Below are 25,670 nucleotides of genomic sequence, written 5' to 3'. Positions count from 1 at the left end.
GGGCCAGGGGGCAGCTCCTGGGACAGCCGTGCCCACAATGGCCCCTGCTCTGCAAGGCCTCCAGCCCTGCCCATCAGCCAGGCAGGGACAGAGCAGCCTCGGGGCCGATGCTGCTGCAGGCTCAGAGCCCCACAGAGCTGCTCATGCACGGTGCCATTGGCTCTGTCCCCTGCAGCCTGCATGCTGTGTCGCCGTGCCGAGGCTGAGCCCTGTGGCTCCCCAGGCCCTGGCAACTGCTCCTGTGCTGCTCCAGCACTGCCCAGGGCACCCACGGGCCCTGCCCGGGCCCCACGCAGGCCAGAACCAGCTGGGGCTGTGACAGCTCTGCCACTCTGGGCCCAGCCCTCGGGCAAAGCACCCGCCTGTCCCTGGGCTGGGGGCAGTGCCCAGGCTGGGCTTGGCAGAGCCCATCCGCTCCTGGAGGGCTGGGGGCACTGCTCTGGCCTGGCCTGGCCAGGCCCTGGGGTCCCTTGGCATTCCTGCTTGCCCTTGCATCCACCAGGGATGGGCTGCAGCTCAATGGCCCCGGCCTGGCTGCACACTCAGGCCTGGAGCCTTCCCGTGACTCCCCAGGGCACCAGAGCCTCAGCCCCAGCTCCCAAACACGGCCTAACAGCCTTTGCTGATATTGATCCCTGTCAGAACTTTGAAAGCATTTTCACAGTAACCTTGTTTGGCAACACTTTCAAGGAACAAACATGACTCACTTCTAATCAGTAAAAACTTTATTGGTCTGCTTGCACTTCCTATAGGGTATCCTAATGCTTCCTTTGGCGTTCCAGAAAATAATGAAAATCTAACAAATTCTTCAGAGAAGTTCCTGAATCCACTATGAGGAGAAGTCTCTACATTCACTATCCTTACATACACTTAAGTAGCTGCTCCTGTAACACACAAAGATGTAATGGTGTACCTGACTGGACCACACAACATGATGTTATACACACCGCTACACTACAAAACTTCTCTTCCCACTTCATTACAAATTCAAAGCTTTTCTCGAGGTCCTGACTTAATTTTGCATGCACATTCATACCTGCAATCCCTCCCCATGCTCAGCTTTCACCTAGACTTACCAGGGAACAGATGTTCCATACTCACCTCAAGCAGTAATCTACATCTGTCTTCCCAACCCTCTTTTTCTTCACTGGCTTCTACTAATCTACAAAAATAACTGTGGATCCTCTGCACAAAAGAAACATCCAATTAATAGCCTTAAATACTTGTGATTGCTCTGCTGCTTCTAACAATCTTGACCACCACAGCACTAAAATCAGAAATCAATTCTTCACATCCTTCCTGTTCTCCTGCCCCCACCACACCTTGGCTCCAGCAGAAATGTTCCCTACTGCAGCCTGCTGTGCTAAGAACAATCAAAGGCAGCAGCACTTTTCCTCACCATGCTGCAATCTGAATTGCACTGAAATTGCTGCTGTTGCATTAGAAGCTCAGCACCAGCACGCCACCTCTTCCCCCAGAACTGAGGCCTGCTGAGGCCTGAGCTCCCCATTTCAACACACCCTGTCAATCAGGCTGCCTGGAAGATTGCAGGCCGGGAACTGTGTGAACACAGCAGTGCATTGCAGCAGAGTTATGGAATCAATCTCATGGAAGGCACTTCCTTTAAGCTTAAGACTCTATTCTACAAAATCTAACCAGCAATTGTTTTGGTGGCCTGTGCAGGTTTTGGGGACTGTGCATGTTTCTTTTGGATGTTGTTTTCTTTGTTTCTAAATACAAAATTCACTGGATTCAGAAGAGAAAGCCCCAGATTCATTAGGACAAAGAACCACAGGGACATATGTGGCTGACAAGAACACTCAACATTCCTAATGGTAACTCCAGAAAGAGAGGAAAAAGACAAAGATGATTTAAATACCTGAAAGGATCCAAAATGTCTACGTAACCTGTCAAGTGACTATGTTTTTGGTAAACTCTAAAATTCCAGATTCCTATTCGGTAATTGTGTGAAAGAAAAGAAAGCCAGAAGTTTTGGCCTTTGTTTTGCCAGGACTTTCTCACGGGATTCTGCCACAACTTGGATCACAAGTGAGGGTGGCAAATTTTGACTAGAAAACTTTGACAGCTAGGCAGCATTTTTTCCTCCTCACTGAATTACAGGAAGGGTTTAAAAGGAAAAAAAATATAAAAGAGGGTAAAGAAATTCTCTCATACCTCTTAGGCGTTCATCATCTTTGGAGAAGAAAAAAAAAACTCTAGCACTTTCTGTGCGGGGTAAAGAAAGAAACCTAGAAAAGGACAAAGGGATTTGAGCATCCTAAATTGTACTATCAAATTCCATGAACACAAGTTAATCCTGTAGTGCTTCAGAGAAATGGCGTACATTGAAAAGCTTTATTCCCTAGGAACCGAATGGAGCTTTTTATTTTAGAAAACCCTCTTTTAAAAGAGAAAACTGACTGTGTCTTGGGCTTTTGGCCAAACTCAGTTTGGAGTTGGTCAAACCAAAATGACCGAGTTAATTTCTTGTGCTCTACTCTTTCTTTCCATATTCACATTCACATCCAATGGGCTGCTGGGAGTTTTGACTCTGTGCAGCACCAACGGTTTTCCAAGATGACTTTCATTGCTCAGAGGTGTGCAATGTCACTTTCCCATTCCCTGAGTGCTGCTATTAATATTCCCACAGCATCCAACTACTACAGCCAAGTAGACAACAAAGAGAAATGCAACTTGCACTTCTTGGTCCTGTTCGATTTCTGTCATCTCAGGCTCATCGTCACCCTCAGAACTGCTGTCCTGGAAACGTGGGTCCTCTTGCCATGTGGCTTTTACCGGCTTTATTGTCCCAAGCGCGTGAGGCTCTGCAATGACAGCACCAATAGAGAAAAAAAGCAAAAACCAGATTATTCCTCTACTCGTCAGGAAAAATTCCTCCTTTCACGTGAAATACTTACAGTGGAGAAGAGAGATTTAGGAAGGACAGAATCTGACCCTGCCAGACTTTCTAAGCTACATCTCGGCTCCAGTATTTTCCACTTTGTTCCAGGGATCCCTTATGTATTCTTAAACATTTCTCATTGCATTCAGAAGACACTGAATGCCTTCTCAGTTCAGCACAAGTCTGGGGGGCTCGTTCTTTTGTGCTGTTGCGTTGGGTTTTTTAATATTTGGGATAACTTCACGGGGTTTCTTTTCTCTCCTACATGACTTGGACTCGAGTTAATGTTGTTTCATCTCCATTTCAGACGGCCTCATTTTATCTAAGGTTAGGACACCCCAATGGTCATGTGTCATTCCATTTCCTTTTTCTAAAGGTCCAAGAGTAGAATTCAGTAACAAACAGAATGTTCATGGATTTTGGGGCCAGCTCTCGGACTTTGCTCCTCCCTCTACATTAACGCACATTTCCTTAAAAGCCTTGTGAGGTCCTATGAAACTTGATATGACTGGTGTGTCACCTTTTTCCCTGTTTGAGGAATTCAGGGCATGAGAACAAGCTTTTTCACCCCTCAGCAAAAACCCCAATGCCTTCTCAAAGCATGCCTTTCAGAATTCCTGAGATGCAAGCATGAGGCACCTCTCAATAATCTACCACAACCCTGGCAAGCAGAACTGAAGATCAAAATGCTTCTGCCTAATTACTGACTTCTGTTGCTGAAAATGCCCTGCATCCTGACCTTCTTTACACCATATTGCCCTACAGTGCCTGCCAGGAGCTCTTCCTTAGCAATGACACTGTTAGAAGGGTTCTGCTGTTACCTTCTTTGATGCCCAACGCCGCTGTGCCTCCAAAGAAGGAAAACTTGAAAGAAGTCGTCTCCTGAGCTGCGTCGTCCTCAGGCAAAGGTCCCAAATGGTCATCTGGGGCAGAGTCCTGTGCATGCTCTTTGTCCCAGGGTATTTTCTCAGTCTATTCTGGTTTGTTCTTTGAAGGTCTTTCAAAGAACAAACCAGAATAGACGGAGGAAATACCATCTATTCTGGCTTGTTCTTTGAAAGGCCTCTTTCAAATCCGCAGCAATGCTGTAGAAGTTGTCTTCAGACACTTGAGGCAGTGTCTCACTCTCTTTCTTCTTTTTTTGGCTTTACTGAAATGAGATTGTTCAAGGTTAGCAACACAGCACACGTCCTTTTCAGACACAGCTTCCCTAAGAGCCACCTTGCCCTGAATGTCTCCCTAAGCATATCCAAGCCCATTAAGGAGTGGTTCATTATCAAGGGTAAGCAGTGGGGAAACATCTGAGCTTGGAGTGTAAAGGCAGGAACAAGAGTCCTTTTTAATTAGCCACATCCTTAAGTGACTTTTCACTGAATACACCGTTACACAGAAATCAAGGTATTTAGCCCAGACTTCTTCCTGCCAGTAGAAACATCAAGAGCTAATAGGGTTTGCTCACAGAGCTGCACATCTCAGGGTCCCTGCACTGACCGCTCTCACCTTCACTTCCGGCACGGAACACACGGCCTAGAAAGAAAAGATGACGCCGCTACGCGCTGCTGTTGGAGGTCCCAGTTGAGGTCCGACGTCGCTGGTGGGAGCGGCTGCTCCTGCGGGATGTCCCCGACCACGTCCCTCTACGCCTGGGCCTCTCAGCACTCGCTGCTGTCCTCCTGCTCCTGTCCTGGCGACTCCGGGACCGCAGAGTCTGAGTCGAGGCCCGGCGCTGCTGGCGGGAGCGGCTGCGTCTGGGGGGCGTCCCCGATGATGTCTCCCTTCGCCTGGGCCTCTCAGCCCTAGGCCTTGTCCTGCTGCTGCTGCCACGGCGACTCCTGGAGCGGACAGGTGGACTCTGGGCCCGGCCTTGCTGGCGGGAGCGCCTGCGTCTGGGGGATGGCCCTGGCCATGTGTCCCTTCGCCTGGGCCTCTCAGAGCTTGGCCCTGTCCCACTGCTCCTGTCACAGACACTCCTGGAGCGGACAGGTGGACTCTGGGCCCAGCCTTGCTGGCGGGAGCGCCTGCGTCCGGAGGATGGCCCTGGCCATGTGTCCCTTCGCCTGGGCCGCTCAGTCCTTGGCCCTGTCCCTCTGTTCCTGTCATGGCAACTCCTGGAGCGGACAGGTGGGCTCTGGGCCCAGCCTTGCTGGCGGGAGCGCCTGCGTCTGGGGGATGTCCGTGACGGTGTCTCCCTTTGCTTGGGCCTCTCAGCCCTTGGCCCTGTCCCGCTGCTCCCGTCACGGCGGCTCCTGGACCGGACAGGTGGACTCTGGGCACGACTTTGCCGGCGAGAGGAGCTTTGCCTGCGGCCGGGCCCAGCACGTCTGGAATGGACCCTGTCCTCAGGGTCAGGGGACGTGCTGCGTGTTGCCCTTGATCTGCTGATGCTGCTGGTGTCCAGTGAAGAAGATGGCAGCGCCTGCTGCCATGCTGCGTGGTGGGGCCTGCTGTGGCTGCCCGTCTCTGGAGATGGAGACGGGGAAACCACCACCAACGGCACAGAGCTGTGGGAGCTGGGGCTGATGGCCTCAGATTCTGACCAGCCATGAGCAGATTGTAGTCCTGACTCTCTGGCCGGCCTGGGGCCATTGAGCTCTGTCTCATCCCTGGTGGCTGTAAGGGCAAGCAGGAATGTCAAAGATCGCCCAGGCCCCGGCCAGGCCAGGCCAGAGCAGTGCCCCCAGCCCTCCAGCAGTGGATGCTGCGCTCTGCCTAGCCCGGCCTGGGCACTGCCCCCAGCCCAGGGACACCGGGGACTTTGACTCATACATGTTCCGAGCCCAGCACAGCTGTCGCACTCCCAACTCTGTGTGCTGTTCGTCAGGCCAGAGCAGCGCCTGTGGGTGCCCTCAGCAGCACAGGAGGAGCACAGGAGCAATTGCCAGGGCCTGGGGAGGCAAACAAGCTCATAGCGCTGAGAACAAAGTGTACCAGCACGTGGTTGTCTGGCCAAGCGCTTCTGGTTCTTCCCGCTTACAGCCCTTGCCGAGATACAGGTTCCCTGCAGAGCCCCAGGTGCAGCTTCCCAACTTACCCCTGTTCCTCTGCCTCCTCCCTGCCTCCAGGGTAAAGGCAATCCCTGGCGTTGCACTGCCCGTGCCTCACTCCTAGATCTGCGAAGGCATCGTTGTCCTCCCATGCTGGGTCTCTGATGGAGAAAGGAAGAGATGATGAATTTCTGCTGCTCTCCCTCACGGAGGTCCAGGGTGTCCCAGCTGTTTCTCCAGCGCTTTTCCAAGTTGGGGGTGAAGCTGAAGCCCAGACTCATGGGACAGGGCAGGGCCAGGGCTCCTGGGGCAGGGCCTGGCACAGCACAGCACTTGCACCCTCCTGCCTGCTAGGTCAGGCAGAAGGACACCAACCTGAAGGGGACTTGGATCCCCAAGATGAGCATTTCAACAGGGAATTCCCTACTGTCTCTGCACAGAGGGCACTGGAAATACAAAGCACCAGCGCGCAAGGCCTGTCCCTGCAGGGCAAACACAGGCAGGGTGAGCGAGGCCCCGCTGCTGCTGCTGAGCACCTGCTGTGCCCCGGCGCTGAGGGGAGGGCTCCTACCTGGATGCAGTCCCTGTGGAACCAGGCCCTTTTGCAAGCTGGGCACACCAGGGTTGTGAAGGTCATTCTGTCCTCCACAGGCTCCAGGCAGATGAGGCAAACGGTGTCCGGCTCAGGAGTTGCCTCCACCTCCTGCTCTGGACGGTGCTCAGGGCAGAAGGACCTGGAGGAAAATGGATGGGGAAAGTGAGAAATGCTGGACCATTCCCCAGGGGTGTCCATAAAGAGAGATGAGGTACCTGAACGGAATAAAGTATACATTGACACAGCCGCCCTCCTTGGCGCAGGGCAGGTGGAACCATCTGTCACACTCCGGCACGCAGCACAAGATGGTTGCCCCGCTCTGGCCGCAGACGCAGCAGCGCTGGAAAGAGCCAAGCAGCCGCATCAGCAGCAGCAGCAGCCTCGAGGCCTCCCCGGGCAGCCGCAGGGCTCCGGGCAGGGCGCAGGACGTGGCCGCTGCCGGCTCCCAGCCCACAGAGCCGCCTGCTGGAGGAGGGAGGCTCCTGTGCCAGGGCCTCTGTTCCAGAGCTCCTGGAGCCAGACTTTGTCCCGGCTGCTGGGCCGGCCTTTCTTCCCTGCAGTCTGGGCTAAGCTCTGGCAAACCTCGCCAGGCACAAATCTCCCTGCTCACCTTCTGTGCCGCCCGCCGCACTGCAATCAGGACATCTCGAGGGAGAAAGCCCATCAGTCCAACGTGGCGGTTCTGATCCCGAAAGAGTAGAGTTGCGAAGAGCTGCAGGCAAGGGGAGGAGCTGATGAGGAGAGGGTGGCAGGAGCTGCCCATTGCAATGGTGGAGGGAGCGCCCGGAGCCACTCACCATGCAGAACCTGTGGGCACAGAGCCCACCCTTGTGCACTTTGTCACCGCACATGTCCGGGTCAGCCTCGGCACGGCGACACAGCATGCAGGCTGCAGGGGACACAGCCAATGGCACCGGGCATGAGCAGCTCTGTGGGGCTCTGAGCCTGCAGCAGCATCGGCCCCAAGGCTGCTCTGCCTGGCTGATGGGCAGGGCTGGAGGCCTTGCAGAGCAGGGGCCATTGTGGGCACGGCTGTCCCAGGAGCTGCCCCCTGGCCCAGCTGGGCCCCACTTGGGCAGGAAGGAGGCTCCCAGCCCCGGCATGGCCGAGCAGCTCCTGCCTCCCCCTGCCTCTGCTCTGATCCCCACGCTGCCAGCTGCCACAAGAGCCCCTGGGCCAGGCTGTCACAGGGCTGCTTTGCCCTCACCTGGCTCCTTGGCTCCAGGGCCCTCCTGCTTGCTCTCAGACATGGCGGCTGTCTGTCCTGCGTCTCTGTCCTGGAGGGACGTTGTCGCTTCGAGGTGCAGGTACTCTCTGTCTGTGGGAGAAAGAAGAGGGGGGGGAGTTTGCAGAACAGGCCCAGAGCCACGAGGCTCTACTCCCTGCTCAGGCCTGCGTGAGCCCTGCTCCCGTTTGCTTTCTCCTCCCGTCGTCGCGTTGAGGAACACCGCAGAGTCCTGGCTGTTCCTCCGCTGATTCTGGGAAGGGAGAGGCAGGTGAGGCTGCAGCACAGGCCCAGAGCCCCGAGGTGTGGGGCCCCTCTGGTCCCTGGGCAGCCACGTCCTCGCCTTACCTTCTCCTCCCGTTGTCAGGTCGCACTGACACTCGGCCAGAGCCCAGCGTCCCCTTTTGTGGCCTTGGTGGCACAGGTCACAATGGCCACTCTGACATCAGAGCCGTGTACCCAAAATCGGGGCAGCCATGGCCTCAGGTCCCTGGCAACCACTTGTGGCAGCCCCCTCGGGCACCGAGCTTCTGAGATGGCTCCGAGCGTTTGCTCAGGGTGGAAGCAGGGCCAGGACTCCTGCAGCAAGTGCAGGGTCAAATGCCAGGCCCTGGGGCAGCCATCCAGGGTAGCACTGTAGGCAGGGAGGTGCTGTTCAGGCACTGCCACGCCAGGGCTCCGGCCCCGGCCAAGGGAAATCTCTGCTCCTGCCCCTGGCAGGCGGTGGCCCAGAGAGCCGGTGCGGAGTCACCTGCACTGCAGGGATTCAAACCCTGCTCTAGGTGAACTGATGTTTTCCTCAAGACCTGTCTGCAGAAAACTAAGATGAACCTGCTTTGATGCTGCTGCTGATCACCATTGGGTACTGGAGATAAACCTGGACACCACCACAGCTGCCGCCAGACCTCAGTTATCTGTCATCCTATGAACTAACAACTTTCACATTTCATAGAAATGGAAAAATTAGTATTCAGCTTCTGAGAATCGTCATCTTTTATACGGACTCAGTCGAAAGACACAAAATGCATTGAGAATTTTCTGTGAACATTTGACAGGAGAGATTGCAACTGTCCTCCACTCAAGTCAAATACAGGAGGATGCTTTTCCTACATTACATTAACTTTGCCAGTTTGGTCCATGCTTTCCTACTAGAAAATACATTGGAAAAATCTCAGGAAGAGAAGCACAGACAATTCCTGTCAATTTTTCTCTTTCGTGTCTTTGCAAACATGCTCCTGGAAATCCAGATCCATGACTTCTAGAACAATCAGTGGCATCTCTGGGAAGCAGGGCAGGGGCTGACAGGCAGGGACACCCTGCACCTGCCTGATGCTGGGGCAGCAGGAGTTTGTCCATTTTCCTGTCTCCACGGGAGAGCCACCTTGGCTGGGAAAGGATCCCTTCACGGCTCTAGGAGGGAGGCACAGCCAGTGCAATGCCAGGGAGTGCCTTTACCCTGGAGGCAGGGAGGAGGCAGAGGGGGAAGTTGGGAAGCTGCGCCCGGGGCTCTGCAGGGCTCCCGGCCAGGGCTCCAAGCACAAGGAGCCAGAAGAGCTTGGCCGGACAATCCCGAGCTCTGGGCACCCTGTCCTCAGCACCGTGAACCCGTTTGCTTCTCCAAGCCCTGGGCCGGACAATCCCGTGCTGCTCATGCAAGTTACACACAGACACAGAGCTACCTGCTCTGTCTCAACCCTCTTCAGCACTGGACAGCACAACACAGTAACATGTTCTCTTCAGTACATGGTCTAATTATTAATAGTCCTGCAAAGACTCACATTCAAAGCATACACACACAAAAACCCAAACCCTGGTACAGGCCTTGCATCAACACAAAATGCTTGCTGCTCTTCAGAAACACAGGGCAGCACTTTTGGCCAATGCTTTGTCCTATAAGATCTTTCAAAGGATTGCAAAAGTGACTTTGTTTGGCAACTTCTTTAAGGAACACACAGGAGAGGCTTCTGAGTTTTTAAAGATTTATTGGTTTGCTTTCACTTTCCTTTTGGCATCCTTACACTTCACCCGGAATTCCAGAAATACATGAAAATCCAAAATAATATCAGGGGAAGATTTTTGAATTCTTTCATGTTTCTCTCAAAGATTTTCTTGACGTACACACAAGCAACTGGTCCTATAACATACAGAGAAGCAGTGGTTTCCCTCACTGGACATTACAAGACAAGGTTATAGATTCCACTTTACTAAAACACTTCTGCTGCCTGGTAATTACAAAGCCTGAAGCTCTTCTAGAGGCTTTTCCCAGTGCAATTTCATTAGGTTCCTCTCTGCTCAACTCTTGAGCCTGTCCAGGTCTCACTGAAGGGCAGCAGAGCCTTGTGGTGCCTCAGGCCCTGCTCCCAGTTCCGTCCCATCAGCAAACGCTGAGGGAGCGCTCCTTCCCTTCTGCCGGGTCCCTGGGGAATAAGGCAAACAAGGCTGGGCCCAGCACGGCCCCTGAGCTCACAGCTACCTGAGTTTGGAGCTCCCCTGTCCACTTCTCTGCCCCACTGTCCCTGAGCTGCCTCAGGGGCCTGTTATGGGAGGCAGGGACAAAGCCTTGCTGAAGTCCCAGCTGACAACAGCCACTGCTCTCCCCTCACAAGCCCAGCCAGTCACTGCAGCACAGGTGCCTATGGAGTGGTCAAGCATGGTTTCCATTCCTGTTATTCCACAGGCTTAGAGATGGCATCCAAGAGGAGCTGTTCTGTCACCTTTCTGGGGGTGGGGCTGAGGCTGATGGGCCTGCAGTTTCCTGGCTCCTTCTTGGTGCCCTTTTGCAAGACTGCAGTGATGTTGGCTTTCCTCCACTGCTCATGCCTCTCTCCGTGGCTGTCTCCTTCCCTGACCTGCTGGCAGAGCACCCTGTGCCAGAGGCAGGAGCAGAGATTTCCCTTGGCCCCAAAAGGGAATGCTGGGCTCAGGCCGAGTGTCAGTGGGACCTGACAACGGGAGGAGAAAGTAGGGCAAGGACGTGGCTGCCCAGGGACCAGAGGGGCCCCACACCTTGGGGCTCTGGGCCAGGGGCAGTGCCCAGGCTGGGCTTGGCAGAGCCCATCCGCTCCTGGAGGGCTGGGGGCACTGCTCTGGCCTGGCCTGGCCAGGCCCTGGGGTCCCTTGGCATTCCTGCTTGCCCTTGCATCCACCAGGGATGGGCTGCAGCTCAATGGCCCCGGCCTGGCCGCACACTCAGGCCTGGAGCCTTCCCGTGGCTCCCCAGGGCACCAGAGCCTCAGCCCCAGCTCCCAAACACGGCCTAACAGCCTTTGCTGATATTGATCCCTGTCAGACCTTTGAAAGCATTTTCACAGTAACCTTGTTTGGCAACACTTTCAAGGAACAAAAAAAGGAAAAGCTTTTGATATGTGAAAGAAAATTTATTGTTTTGCTCTCACTTTTCTTTTGGCGTCTTTGTGCTTCTTCCTGCATTCCTGAAAATGATAAATATAGAACATGGTATTAGAAGTTTCTGAATTCACTGTATTTCTTAAATACATTCATTACATACAGTTAAGTAGCTGCTGCTTTAACATACAGGGAAGCAGGTTTACCTGACTGGACAACACAACATGATGTTATACACACCAGTAGAATAAAAAACATTAGTAGTTGGCCATTACAAAGTTTCAAGCACTTCTTGAGGTCCTGACTTAATTTTGCATGCACATTCATACCTGCAATCCCTCCCCATGCTCAGCTTTCACCTAGACTTACCAGGGAACAGATGTTCCATACTCACCTCAAGCAATAATCTACGTCTGTCTTCCCAACCCTCTTTTTCTTCACTGAGCTCTTCAGATCTGCAGAATAACTTTGGGCCTTCTGCACAAAAGAAACATCCAATTAATAGCCTTAAACACTTGTGATTGCTCTGCTGCTTCTAACAATCTTGACCACCACAGCACTAAAATCAGAAATCAATTCTTCACATCCTTCCTGTTCTCCTGCCCCCACCACACCTTGGCTCCAGCAGAAATGTTCCCTACTGCAGCCTGCTGTGCTAAGAACAATCAAAGGCAGCAGCACTTTTCCTCACCATGCTGCAATCTGAATTGCACTGAAATTGCTGCTGTTGCATTAGAAGCTCAGCACCAGCACGCCACCTCTTCCCCCAGAACTGAGGCCTGCTGAGGCCTGAGCTCCCCATTTCAACACACCCTGTCAATCAGGCTGGAAGACTGCAGTTCACTAAGATACTCTGGCAAGAAACCAAAATGTCTAGGTAACCTGTCAAATGACTAAGTTTTTGGTAAACTCTAAAGTTCCAGATTCCTATTAGGCAATTATCTGAAAGAAAGCCAGAAATATGCTTGACCTTTATTTTACCAGAACTTTCTCACAAGATTCTACCACAACTTGGATCACAAGTGAGGGTGGCAAATTTTGACTAGAAAACTTTGATAACTAGGCAGCATTTTTTCCTCCTCACTCAATTCCATTAAAAGAAAATATAAAAAGGGGTAAAGAAATTCTCTCATACCTCTTAGGCGTTCATCATCTTTGGAGAAGAAAAAAGCTCTAGCACTTTCTGTGCGGGGTAAAGAAAGAAACCTAGAAAAGGACAAAGGGATTTCAGCATCCTAAATTGTACTATCAAATTCCATGAACACAAGTTAATCCTGTAGTGCTTCACAGAAATGGCGTACATTGAAAAGCTTTATTCCCTAGGAACCGAATAGAGATTTTAATTTACAAAACCCTCTTTTAAAGAGAAAACTGACTGTGTCTTGGGCTTTTGGCCAAACTCAGTTTGGAGTTGGTCAAACCAAAATGACCGAGTTAATTTCTTGTGCTCTACTCTTTCTTTCCATATTCACATTCACATCCAATGGGCTGCTGGGAGTTTTGACTCTGCAGCACCAACGGTTTTCCAAGATGACTTTCATTGCTCAGAGGTGTGCAATGTCACTTTCCCATTCCCTGAGTGCTGCTATTAATATTCCCACAGCATCCAACTACTACAGCCAAGTAGACAACAAAGAGAAATGCAACTTGCACTTCTTGGTCCTGTTCGATTTCTGTCATCTCAGGCTCATCGTCACCCTCAGAACTGCTGTCCTGGAAACGTGGGTCCTCTTGCCATGTGGCTTTTACCGGCTTTATTGTCCCAAGTGTGTAAGGCTCTGCAATGACAGCACCAATAGAGAAAAAAAGCCAAAACCAGATTATTCCTCTACTCGTCAGGAAAAATTCCTCCTTTCACGTGAAATACTTACAGTGGAGAAGAGAGATTTAGGAAGGACAGAATCTGACCCTGGCAGATTATTTAAGCTACATCTCTGCTCCAGTATTTTCCACTTTGTTCAACGGTCTGAGACATTTTGGTCTTACCTTCCTTGATGCCCATCTCCTCCGTGTCTCCAAAGAAGGAAAACTTGAAAGAAGTCGTCTCCTGAGCAGCGTCATTATCAGGCAAAGGTCCCAAATGGTCATCTGGGGCAGAGTCCTGTGCATGCTCTTTGTCCCAGGGTATTTCCTCCATCTTTTCTGGTGTTTTCTTTGAAGATCCAAACAAGTCTTTCAAATCGGCAGCAATATCATAATAGATTTGTTCAGACACTTGAGGCAGTGTCTCACTCTCTTCTTTCTTCTTCCTTTTGGCTTTACTGAAATGAGATTGTTCAAGGTTAGCAACACAGCACACATCCTTTTCAGACACAGCTTCCCTAAGAGCCACCTTGCCCTGAATGTCTCCCTAAGCATATCCAAGCCCATTAAGGAGTGGTTCATTATCAAGGGTAAGCAGTGGGGACACATCTGAGCTTGGAGTGCAAAGGCAGGAACAAGAGTCCTTTTTAATTAGCCACATCCTTAAGTGACTTTTCACTGAATACACCGTTACACAGAAATCAGGGTAGCACAGATTTCCTAATCTGATCAAATCTTTACTGTAGATTTGTTAAGCTTTTCCCACAGACCTGCAAATCTCCAAGGTCCTGCATTGACCTTTCTGACCTTCAGTGAGAACAGAAAATGGCATCCAGAAAGTAGATGGACTAGGAAGGAAAGATGACACTACATGTTGGTTTTAGTAGTCAGAGTTCCAATTATATCTTGATTTTAGCAACCGGAGAGAGAACTAAATCAGAATCAGATCAATCTGCATGGTTTCAAACTCAGTCTGTTGGTATAACCATCTTTCCATGGGAAGAAACACAACTTAGTTACCGAGCTGTAATACTACCTCTCCTTTTCTGTAGCACTTGGTTTCCTTTCAAAAACTGCATGGTCCTCTCTTGTTGGATCATAACGGAGGGCATTAATATCTCTATAAAAACAGAAAGAAAAAGAAACACCAAAGTGTGTTTTTAAAGTGTACAATTTAAATGCCCAAATGAAAGCTACCTCAGAACTTTACAGTCAGAGCAAGATTCACATTAGTTCCTTTACCAAACAAGGTCTGAATTGATCCAAAATGTAACTGGCAGTTAGAAAGCACCCTCTGGTCAGCGTCTGGGTCAGGGAACATATTAGCAGAAGTGGATTTAATCAAATTGTGATGCTTCTGATTAAACACAGCCCTTACTTTTTTGTTATGTATTGAGGACCTGCACTTGATCATCTCTTGAGGAGCTACATAAATACAGCTATCCATATAGATGTGGATATATTTCTTCTAGTATCAAACACTGCATAGATTCAAATAGTCTAATGGAGTAAGAAAGCCAAAACAACACACAAGAACCCTTTATGCCCATCTTCCAAAATTCAAAGATTTCAGGATCTTTCAGCTTCCTTCCTAAGCCTTCCTAAATCTCCTTCTTTACTGATAGCAGATGATTCATACTTGAATTTCTTCACACTTGTGGCTGTTTTATTTGGCTTGGGCTGCTCCAGGTTGATATTCAGGAGGCTTCCGAGTATTTGAAGATTTTTCTTTTTTTCTGCAGCAAGCTCCTCTTCTTCATCTGCCTTTACGCTGTTTGTCTCTGCTAAGAGAAAAAGAAATACATTCTGTTTACTCTGCTAAGCCTGTCATGTGGGATGCATAACATTTACTATAGCACTAGTAGAGCTCACACCTATGAACACATCACTTCCTTTTATCTTGAAGCTACTTGAAGGTTTCCTGCCTTGCACTGTAGAAAACCTTTCATTAGAAATGTTTCATGGCAAAGTCAGAGCATTGATTTAACAACTGTGCAACCCTGCCACTGACAGATGCTCTACACAAGATCCCAGTAAAGCAAGAAAGGCTGCTGGAAGGTCCTGTGGCCAGCAGTAACCAGGAAATGTGATCAGCTTTACCTTCTTCCTCACTGTCACTCTCAAGGAATCGAGCATCCATTCGGAACCTTTCATCGGTGCCAAAGCGAGATTGCAGCTGCAGGAGCTGAACAAATGAAACAGATGCATTAAGCACTGGAGAAGAAAGTCATAATTCAGTAACTTTTTTTTTACTATAACAATGGCAACATAACTCTTTTTGTTTAGCTTTTGATGCCTTTCTCAGTAATTTCTTTGTATATGAAGATGACAGTGTCAGAGAAACTCCTCCCACTCCCCACCACACATTATGTCATTCCTTATGGGAATTCTGGTTTAAGTTCATCAAAATCATATTCAGCAAGAATGAAAAGACACAAATTATGTTCTCCTGAAGTGGTGCTATGGAGACCTAGAGGAAAACTAAATTACAGTAATGGCTTCACTCACTTTTTCACCAGCTTTGCCTTCAAACTGGGGCTTAATTTTGAATCGCTCATCATCCGTATCCTCTTGCTCATCCTCACTGCTCTCAAACAGTCTGCCCGAAGGTTTGGGAGCTGCCTTATCCTTTGTCACACAAACAGAAAAGAAGAGAAAAGCAGCTGTTCACATCAATGAGACAATGTAAATCAGTACCAACTTTGTTCATGTGCTCTCCAGTTCAGCTGAAAAAGCAGCAGCTCCCTTCATGATCGCTGTGCTTCAAATCTTACCTGTCCACACACCTTGTACAATTCTGCTTTACAGTTACAACTGTTGAGTTTAACCATAGGCAAAATACCCATGCAAAGGGAAACTCAGGTGTTACAATATGAGATAGTTTGGTATAAAAATTCAGCTTTCTGATTACATCATACTGATTTTTTCCCAGTAACACTTACTTCTCCATGCCCATTTCCCAAAGTGCCATCCTTTTTCAACACCTCATCCACTTCAGCTTCATCTTCCACATCAGAATCGAATATGATGTGTTTGTGCTGTCCTGCTGGCTGCCTGTCCTAGGAAAGAGTCAGCTGTCAAGTCAAGCACATCAAATACCTGCTGTGCTCAGACACAACTATCTGAAAGATGTTTTCATGACACAAAAAGAGGAATCCACTATTCCTGTTGCAACTCTACAGGTATTGCAGGGAGGGGTATGCAGCATTTTGTATACTCTGAAAAGAAAACTGGCAGCATCATTAGAAATTCCAGATTATGATTTTAAAACGTCTTATCCCACACGTACTAATTACCCTCTTCCTTGTATTGTGTACTATTCAGGTAGAAGTTGTAATTACCAGATTTGAAAGAGCTCCTTGAATGAGTTTCTTCTGTAATTCCCTCTCTCTGTGTCTCTGTTCCAGAGCTGCCAATCTCCTCTGGTTATCCTGGAGCTGTTTTTCTGTTGTACTGGGCTCCCTTGAGGCAGCAGCTCGAAGACAATGCTCCTTATCTTCCCGAGGGCTGGTGTTCTCATTCCCACCTTTATTACCTTCACATTCTGGGCTTTTTTTGCTTGTATTCCTCTTTAATGGTTTGGAAAGCAGTTTTGGGCTCTTCAGCTGCTGTTTAAGGTGCTCCTGGGCCCCTGCAGCATCACTGTCCATGTCCCTGCTCCCATCACCATGATCAGTTCTGGCAGCAGCAGCTCTGTGCTCTGAGTTTTGATCTTTGGAACTCACATCTTTGTTCTTCCCTTGCAAATGAGGCCTGGAACCAGGCTGAAGGCTCTGAGCTGCTGAGGAGGCACCAGATGACAGTTCCTCATGCTGTTCAAAAGGCACTTTGTGTCTCTTTTTGCTGCTGACTTCAAGTGAACTCAAGGGATGGTCCTTTGGCTGATTTTTAGATGACTTCTCCCCAAAATGAGATGTACAAGCTTCACCTCCCAAACTTTTTACAGACTTCTTCTTTAAGCCAGTGCTGTCCTTACTTGACTCTTTTACACAAAGGGACCCTAGTCCTCTGAAGGGCTGGTATTTCAAATGTGAATTATTCTGTCCCTTGGAGCTTTCCTCAGCAGCATCCTCCTCCCCTGCTAAAATATCAGCCAGCACATCTTCAGGACAGATGGTTTTTTTACCTGCAGGGTGAGATTTAGAAAGTTTTGGTTTATTTACAGTATTACCCTTGGGATTATCTTCAGCAGCACTGGTCTGACAAGGACTCTGTTCCCTGCCTGGGCCCTCTGCAGGTGTCCCAGTGTTTTCTGTGGCCAGTGCTTTTAAGTCATCCAAGGTAAGGTCTAGGCGGTAACAGTTTTGCATCATGGACTCATAATCAGAGCTGGTTTCAGACTCTGAACAAGAGCTGTCACTGTCACATGTCTCTGCTGTACTCTGCAAGGCAGCAATTCTGGATTTTTTGCCTTTCCCTTTTCCTTCAGTGTGTTCTTCTTTTAAACTGCAAGGTTTCAATGAGGAGCTTTTTACCAAACCACTTTTTTTTTTAGCTGATATTTCTTTATTTTTCCTCCTCCCCTGTTTCGAGTCTTCTGGAGTTTTACTTTCAGCAATGATTTCATCTGTATCTGCTGAATCATAACCATTATCACATTCCATAGCCTCTTTCTCTTTGTTACTTCCTTTGATAGCTTTCTTCGTGGCATCTGAATTGCTTAAGGACCAGTGGCTACTGTATTTTAATTCAAAATTATCCCCAACAATTTCCAAGTGCTCACTTTCAGTCTCAACATTTTCAGCTTTCTGTCTTTGTGCCTCTTTCTTTACCATTGCTCTGATCTCCTCTTCAGAATCAATGTCACTATCAGAAACACTGCTATTATTTTTGCCTGTAACTCCATTAGCATTTTGAGATATTTTCCCATCCACTCTCCTTGCTGGAGACACTTCCAGCTCCTCAGCAGGTTTGGGTTTTGATCTTTGCCCGAGCTGGGGTGAGTCTCTGTGTCTGGGATGTGAGGGGCAGCCAGAGGGCAGAGCTGCTCCATCCAGGGGCTGCCTCCGTTTCCCTGGAGCTTTCCTGGGGGATTCTCCTCTCCTCTTCCTGCTGCCATCGCCCCCTGGCAGGCTCCAGGTGAGCTGGGCCACAGGGGCTGCAGGTGCCAGCTCTGCCTGCAGCTTCCTCAGGTTGTGGCAGTACTTGGAGGGGTCGTACTTCACCACCTGAGAACGAGTTAAGGATCTCAAAGGCCCCAGCTCTTCCAGCAGACCCAGGGCTTTATGAGGAGGCTGAAATCTGCAGGGAAGGACAGCAAAGAATCTTTTCTCATGCTGTGAACATAAGGCTTTAAGCGACTGAGTGCAGTGTGAAACAACTGCTCAAGTCACACAAACTTACTGCAGGGTTTTCAGAAAATTAAGCTTGACAGAGGGGTAAAAATTAGGACTGTCAAGTAATGTTTTCCCATAAGACAAAAGAAGGAAGGGAATTGTGTTCAAGGGCAAACAATCAGAAAAGGATATTTTATTTTTTTGTTGATTCCTGAGGTGCAGGATAGGCAAGACTCTGCCAAATTTTCCAACAACCCATTTCTGAAAGAAAAGAAAAGCAATCAATGTTAAAAAAAGGAGTAAAAGTAACTCTGAAATAAAACAAATATTTATTCTTGAATTAAAAAAACACAATAAAGAACCACATATGATTAATTCTTTTTTCTTTATTCTCTCTAGTGAACCCTACCATGCAACTTGGCCAGCCTCCTTCTCAAAAACAAAACAAACCAAAGCCAACCAAAAAAATAAATTTCTACAACCTACAAATAAAGAGACATAATAAAGAACTCAATTTCTTTACACGTGTTTTCAGCACTGTGTTTCTGGTTTATGAATTTACAAGGGTACCTACAAAGACAGGATCACTACTATTTTGCTCTTTTCCCCCTTCTCACAAAAAAAAAAAAATTAAATCCCTCCAAAACCACTCTGTGCTTAGCAAAGTTTCGAAAACTGTGTAGTAAACATAAATTTTGTTGCCTAAATTTGCATGGGCAGACCCTAATCCTGTGCTGAAGCCCAACCCAGTCACCAAAAGCTGTGTGGTGCATGGAAATAATTCCTTTTAGAAGCTTTTAAGGGTGACACAAGCATATTCCCAGTATCAATGAGGAACAGGGCAGTGGACAGTATGACCATGGTAATTTCCACTCACTGCAAAGAATGACAGGAGCCCTCTCCTGTCCACACACGAGCTATTTCCTCAGAGTACTTTCCACAGCTTGGACTGTCACTCTTAATCATGAAGTTTCTTTATATAAAGCATAAATTTGGCATGGATTTAGATGCAATGAGTTTGCTTTTTGTTGTTTTATTTCTCTTGTACATCCACCCCACCATACCTTATGGTCTGGCACCTCTGTACCTGGTACTGCTCTCATGTGGAAGTCCACAACTCCCTTTTGTTTCAGTGATTCCAACAGGCACATTTGGTCATTTCTCTGTGGTTTTTCTTTCTGCAGCTTTGCTTCCTCCCTCTCTGTGGCCAGCCTGTACCAGAAAGCACATCAGCCATGGAAAAGGTGCAGGATTGGAGCTGGCAGGGATCCCCTCCCACAGAACACAATTCCCCCCCTCAGGGGATTCACCCCATCACCTCTGAGGGAACAGGGATGCAAAACCTGTTACAGCATCAAAGGTAAAGCAACAGCCCAGAGAATCTGTCAAAACTGAAACAATAGGAGTGCACAAAATGAAACTACAGCCACGACATTATCAGAAAAGCAGAAAAAAAGCAGTTTTAGCAACAACATAAAATATTGGTTTCTACCTGTGCAAAAAGCTTTCTTTGGCCAACTCAATTTGCAGAGTCCCCCCTTTCCATTTGGTTTTATTTAAAACTGACATGCCTGCAAAACAAAGGTGGGAAATGAATATTTTCTACATCAAAAAAAAGCACTCACAGAGTTCACCAGGCCTCCCTGTATGCCAGCCTGAGGCTCCCTCAGCACCACCTTGCACCTGACTGCCCACTTGGGTCAGGGCTGCATCTGAAAGGGCCAAAATCCAAATAAACCAGCAGCTTTACAGCCAAAGCTGAAGTTCTCCCTTCAGAAGTGCCCAATGCAGCATTCCCCAGAGCCAGGGCACATTGCAGAAGGAGCTTTACATCAGCTGTCCTTTGGGTGTCCTCTCACAGAAATCAATTTCAGTGTTCATAGATCTGATGAAAGCTCATGAGGCACGAAAGGCTTAGAACAAACAAAGAGGGTGCCCAGAGCAGCTGTCCCTGGATCCCTGGCAGTGTCCCAGGCCAGGCTGGACAGGGCTGGGAGCCCCTGGGACAGTGGAAGGGGTCCCTGCCATGGACTCATCCATCATGAGATGATCATTAAGGTCCCTTCCGTGCAAACCATTCCCTGAGGCTCTGGAACTCACAAATCACCTCCTTCAGCCACAAGGGATCTTTTCCATCTGCTCACAGCAATTTCTGAAAACTTCAGCAAAGCAGCTTCCACAAAGCTGCAGCTTAAAGAAAATAAAATCAACCTGACAGGAAAATGAAAGAGGCTCTACCATGACCACAGCAGGATGTGACACCATGAGATGAGCTATCAGCAATGTAACTTGGCTCAAAAACATAGCCAAGGAAAAAAAACCAAAAAAGTACTTACACTTTTTCAGATCTGCATCAGAAATGTTGACACTGATGTAAGCAAAAGTTTTCGTAGGATTCCCTGATCAATGACAAACATTAAGTTAGTTTGATGTAGTTTCATCATTTCCTTTAAAACTGAAGTGTCTCTAAAGCAAAAATTCCATTTCATGCTCCAAACAGAAAAGCAAATAACTTTTAAAAACAGAAAGAAAACCATTACCCTGATCATCTTTCCTGGTAATAATCTCTGCCTCCAAAACACGCCCAAATTTGCCAAATCTTTCTTCCAATTCCGCCTTGGAAACCGTGTGGCCGAGCCCTCCAACATAGAGACGTTTGGAAACCTGCTCCTTCTCCATGCTGCCAAGCCACGGTGTCACACCAGAACACACTCTCTGTTCCTCTGCGGGGAGACAAAACAGTTCAGCGGCACGCAAATTAACGCGATTAGAACAGCGAATCGGGGACAAATCAGTGCATTAAAAACCAAGAAGAACCTTATGGGCAGAGCACTCCTTGAGTTGCAGTGGGTAACACAGCAAACCCCGCGCTGCTGCAGGAAACCGGAGCTCAGGGGTTTTTAAACCATATAACTGAATGCTACAACTGAGCCACATAAATGCGGCACATACAGCATAAGAGCAGATGCACATACAGCACAGAGAATAAGCGCAAACCGCTCTTTACAATACAACCCAAGGGTTCCCTAGGGTGGGAACACAGCCCACAGCCCACAGCCCACAGCCCAGCCCTCCCGGGAGATGTCGCGGGACCCCCACCCTGAGGGACCCCCGCCCTGAGGGACCCCGGCCCCGGCTGTGTCCCCGGTCCCGGCTGTGTCCCCGGCCCGGCCTCACCGCCGCCATGTGCGAACCTCACAGCGCCACCGCCTTATCTTCCCCCCGGCAACTTTTCCCAGCCCTCACTCGAAAAAAAGGGTTCCGCCTCCTGGTGCCGCTGGATTCTGATCGGCCGCTCGCCTCCGCTGGGTTCCTGTTTCCGGCCGGTCAGGTGTGCTGGGAGCACGGGGGCTGGCTCCTGTGGCAGCGGACGCTTTGAAAGTGACAGACCGGGAAGAAGAGCGGGGGAGTTTTTCGGATCACGCGAGCAGAAATTGACGCGAACAAGGGAACAGCCGACAAAGCAAGGCTTTTAAACTTTTATTTATGCTACAGAGCTCGGGAATTATCTCCCAGCGGCTGTTGTTCGACAGGGAGGGGAAGGAAGGCGCGGCCGGCGCCACCCGCTGGGCAGCAGCTGTGGTAGCGCCCGGGTTCGGGAGTTGGCGCGCGGTTCGAAAAGTGCGGGGCGCGCGCTCGCCGGGACTGAGCGCTCCATTCCCCTCAGAGCCCTCAGCGCCCGCTCCCATCGCTCACCGCCCTCCCCTCAGCGCCCTCAGCGCCGGCATTGAGCGCTCCATTCCCCTCAGCGCCGCCTCCCCCCGCTCACTGGCTTCAACTCCGCGCCGGGACTGAGCGCTCCCTTCCCCTCAGGGCCCTCAGCGCCGGGACTGAGCGCTCCATTCCCCTCAGAGCCCTCAGCGTCCGCTCCCACCGCTCACCGCCCTCCCCTCAGCGCCGGCTCCCTCCGCTCCTCTCTCAGGGCCGGCTGCCGGGGCTCCCCGGGCTCCGGACTGCGCTGCTGGGACACCCGTTCCGCCCCCGGGGCACCTCTGTCACCCCCGAGCCTCGGCGCGGGTCAGCCCCGGCTTCTCGGAGGAGTCGCGATTTCAGCATCGCCCTGCGACGGTCCGAAACTCCGCAGGGAAGCAGCGGGCACGGAACTCACCGGTTCGGTTCTCACAAACTCTCCAAAGCGCTTCCTACCTCCTCCTGTGGCAGCATAAAGTCAAATACTCGGAGCTGTAAACGGGCAGGTAGGTAAAAATGTGAAAGATGTGATGTTAATGCACAAATATTTATAAATATATACATGTGTGATATATAGGAGGAGAGCTGTTTGTAAAAGTTCTCTTTTACTTGATTCAAGAGTAGGTATTTTTTTCTAGATATAAAATCTTTGAAGTCGTAATTAGTGTTTGAGTCTTCTGCCGCCTAGTGAAATCCTTGAGTTTAAGTAGCTGTAAGTAGTTTATGTCTCCTGTTACTGCTGTTAAAAGAGGCATCAGCTGGCCTGAGGTAACGTTCTGGCTGTGGTAATGTTTTTCTTTTTCATACCATATTCTTTATTGTGACTGTGACTTTCTTCACCGTATGCAGTTCAAAAAAGTCTGGTGATGACTGGGTGATTATTTAACTGCATATGCTTCCTTTACTCACATAAAAAAAACAAGTTTCTAATGCAAAGTGTGCTTTCAATGTTCTTTTCTTATGCGTGTTTTAAAGGCACTGCTTCCTAGGAAATAGCCAAATAAAATGTAATTTCCCCCTCATCCCCTTTGACTGAACAACGTTAGTGTGGAACTTGCACCCCACATAGAGCAGGGGTGGTTTAAAACATTTTAAACACCCCACATAGAGTAGGGGTGGTTTAAAACCACACAAAACTAAAAGTTGGGTTTTTCCTGGTCAAAAGTATTAGTACATTAATTCTGAGCTGCATATATCTTCCAGACACTTCTGAATGTGTTGTAGCTAGGCTGAATGTCAGATTATTATTTTTCCTGAAAACTGAGGTTTATTTTTTAAATTATTGGTGAAACGTGTTTGCAGTGAGTGCCTCTGTACTGCCGCTTCCTCTGAAGGCAGACTGTGTTAGGAGCAGCTGTGCCTTGTCTGCCCAGGTGAGTCGTTAGGGCAATTGGCCAAAGCTGGTTCTCTTTTCGTCTCTGATTGCAGTTGGTTTTCACCTGTGGAGCCTTTTGTTGTTCTATTACAGCAAATGTGAAACAGCTGAGTGCACTCCTGGATCAAATCATGACTAATTAAAAAGGTTCTTAAAGCCTTTGACTCCATTAGATCCCTGATTTAGCTTCTGTCTCTACAGTGTTCTGTATCTTCAAGCAGTTGCCTAATGTTATATTTGTGATTTTGGAAAATTGAGTGTTCCTGAGAAAAATCCTTATTTTGTTTTATGCAGTGATTCTGAGAAATGGATGAGGGTGATTTTGAAGCTTATGAAAAGGAAATCCAGGCACTGGAAGAAGAAATAAAGCTGCTGACAGAAAAGTACGAAGATATGCGACAAGAATCCGCCTTCTTTTCTGAGGAGGAGATACTGAAGGCAATGTATGCTTTTTTTTCATTTGTTAGATTAACAGAATTTCTTTGTCAAAATTGTTTGGGATGTTAAGACTTTGTAAATGTAAACTCCATGGATAAAATAAGTCACTTATATGAGTAAAGGCATCTTAGCTCCCTTTTCTTGGATGTTTTTGCACATATCTCAAAATGGACGCTTGCACCTCCAGACTTGGAATAAAAGCTGTGTCTACCTGGCAGTGAATGGAAAGAGTTTATGTAAGTTAGAATAGGTTTATTGTTTCCAGCAATGTGATCCAACTGAAACTTGACTTCTTAGAAACTGATTTGGGTCTGAAAACCATCAGATCCCATTACTAATGCCTGTTATTTAATGATATTGCTGTACTAACATGTTAGGTCTGGGTATTTTGACCTTTTGGGTTTTTTTTCTTCCATTCTAGAAAATCACTCCAGGAAGAAACTGAGGGAGAAACCAAGGGACATGAATCTCTATCAGACCTGAAAGCTCAGCTTGAAAGTCTAGAAACAGATCTCGCATTTCTAATGGAACTTACTGGGTTTCATTTCACAAGCCATTCCAAGAAAACAGTGGAAAAGAGTAAGCAGTGTTGTGCCCTTTACTGAGCATACTGGTTGCAGTTCATCTGCAAACCTCTCTTCTAATTCCCTGTTAGCAGAAAGACAATTACTTTGAAATACAATAAGATTTGGCTCATTGACAAAATCGTTTCTGAGTCAATATTGTCCTTTCCTTCATGGGAAAGGGACAGACTACTGTTGTGCTTTGCACAGGGGGAAAGTGGAGTTTGTTGTGGTGTTTTTTAGCACATTAAACCTCTTTACATGAGGAGTGGTAACAGTGGGTACTTTAAATATAACTAAGGGAAGAAATGTGGTAGTTATTGAATAGAAGTGTAATTGATTGTTTTGTAACTTGGTTTTATAACAGCTCAAAACAGGACAGTGCAGAAGCACAGATTATCAGGGAAGTGTCACTCCATACCTTTTCAAGTGGAATTCCAGCTTCTTGAAATGCAGGTAAGGGTCAATGTAAGCTTTAAAAAAAAAACCAGCTACCAAACCAAACTTCAAATGGACCAATGTCACTGCTTCCTTTTCCAGCTGAAACCTTCAATTGTTTAATCTGAGATTCAGTGTGTTCTTTTGGCTCTTTAACATCTGGAGCCAACTCAGGAATTCTGTGTGCATCTGAGCAAGGTAGTTGATGGTAGATAGAAGGTCAGGTTTAGTGTTGAGCCACAAAGTGGTTGCCATAGAATTATTTGGGTTGGAAAAAACCTTCAAGATCAAGTCCAACTGTTAACCCAGTTCTGCCAAGTCTGTGCCAGGTTCCCTTCCCAAAGGGTGCTCCCTGCAGGACGCTCTCGCAGCCTGGCACTGAGGGAAAGCCCTGGGAGCACCTGGGGTCCTTCAGCTCTGCCAGGTGCCCACTGGGGCCTGGCCCAGCACAGCTTTCATCCCACACAGCACATTCTATTGTCACATACCTTATTCTGGACGTTGGAAGATGCCACATGTTACCTCTCTGGAAGGAACAGCAAAAGCTAAACCACTACAAACTTCAGCAGCTCTCTTGGTTGATTTGTGTCAAAGGAAGGGAACCAGGACACCAGATGGTTCAACACAGGTCCAGTCCAGTCCGATCCAGTTTATTGAAGAAAGTATCAAACACTTATACAGCAAATAATAAGCTTATGAATATTCTGTAAGCCAAACAATCTATTGGTTAAACTATACCATGAACTCTTCCTCATTCCTTAGGGGTTACATCTCTCTTTTCTCATGTCTCTTTCACTGTTTGTTATCATACTACAGCTAGGCCCAAGGACACTGCTATCTGTGCAGGTGCAGGACTTGGAATTAGCCATGGTTTTATACTTTTTCAGTCTCTCTAGTCAGCTAAATTCCCAACAGATTTGGGTTTGGTTTTTTTTTCCTTTGATGATATTTGTGTGTGTTTCGTTAGTGTGAATAGTCATTGCAGCAGTGCCACAAGTTACACCAATGATTGCAGATTTTCTGGGAGGGAGCTCTT

The 25,670-nt window shown here is 48.5% G+C and overlaps 2 protein-coding genes across 5 annotated transcripts in view; one reads left to right on the top strand and one right to left on the bottom strand.

The window, feature by feature from the left end:
• Positions 1–2,492: 2,492 nt before the first annotated feature.
• NOL8 (nucleolar protein 8) lies at positions 2,493–21,371 on the bottom strand. 4 transcript variants are annotated; one of them, XM_074550092.1, is made up of 17 exons: positions 21,308–21,371; positions 20,671–20,853; positions 20,467–20,529; positions 19,623–19,701; positions 19,195–19,342; positions 18,323–18,391; positions 16,196–18,022; positions 15,797–15,913; positions 15,363–15,482; positions 14,955–15,039; positions 14,494–14,635; positions 13,891–13,974; positions 13,038–13,312; positions 12,703–12,829; positions 12,187–12,257; positions 11,446–11,528; positions 9,896–11,137 (listed from the first exon to the last, which is right to left on the bottom strand). In XM_074550092.1, the coding sequence occupies exons 2-17, from the start codon at positions 20,807–20,809 to the stop codon at positions 11,084–11,086; spliced, it is 3,483 nt and encodes a 1,160-aa protein (XP_074406193.1). In that variant the 5' UTR covers positions 20,810–20,853; positions 21,308–21,371; the 3' UTR covers positions 9,896–11,083. The 4 variants fall into 4 exon arrangements, with proteins under 4 accessions (XP_074406194.1, XP_074406193.1, XP_074406191.1 ...); XM_074550090.1 differs by having other exon boundaries at positions 9,897–11,137; positions 14,494–14,638; XM_074550091.1 differs by lacking the exon at positions 21,308–21,371 and adding an exon at positions 20,948–21,122 and having other exon boundaries at positions 9,897–11,137; positions 14,494–14,638.
• A 130-nt stretch (positions 21,372–21,501) lies between these two features.
• The window catches only part of CENPP (centromere protein P), a 119,186-nt gene continuing 115,017 nt past the window's right edge, over positions 21,502–25,670 (top strand). Inside the window, exons 1-4 of the mRNA XM_005485553.4 lie at positions 21,502–22,326; positions 23,490–23,638; positions 24,055–24,212; positions 24,564–24,652. Of these exons, the coding sequence (XP_005485610.3) occupies positions 23,502–23,638; positions 24,055–24,212; positions 24,564–24,652 (384 nt within the window). The 5' untranslated portion in view covers positions 21,502–22,326; positions 23,490–23,501. The remainder of the gene's footprint in view (positions 22,327–23,489; positions 23,639–24,054; positions 24,213–24,563; positions 24,653–25,670) is intronic.

Source organism: Zonotrichia albicollis, chromosome 12 (assembly GCF_047830755.1).
Source record: "Zonotrichia albicollis isolate bZonAlb1 chromosome 12, bZonAlb1.hap1, whole genome shotgun sequence".
Taxonomy (NCBI): domain Eukaryota; kingdom Metazoa; phylum Chordata; class Aves; order Passeriformes; family Passerellidae; genus Zonotrichia; species Zonotrichia albicollis.
Note: the sequence above shows the minus strand (reverse complement) of the source record. Positions and strands in the feature narration are given on the sequence as shown.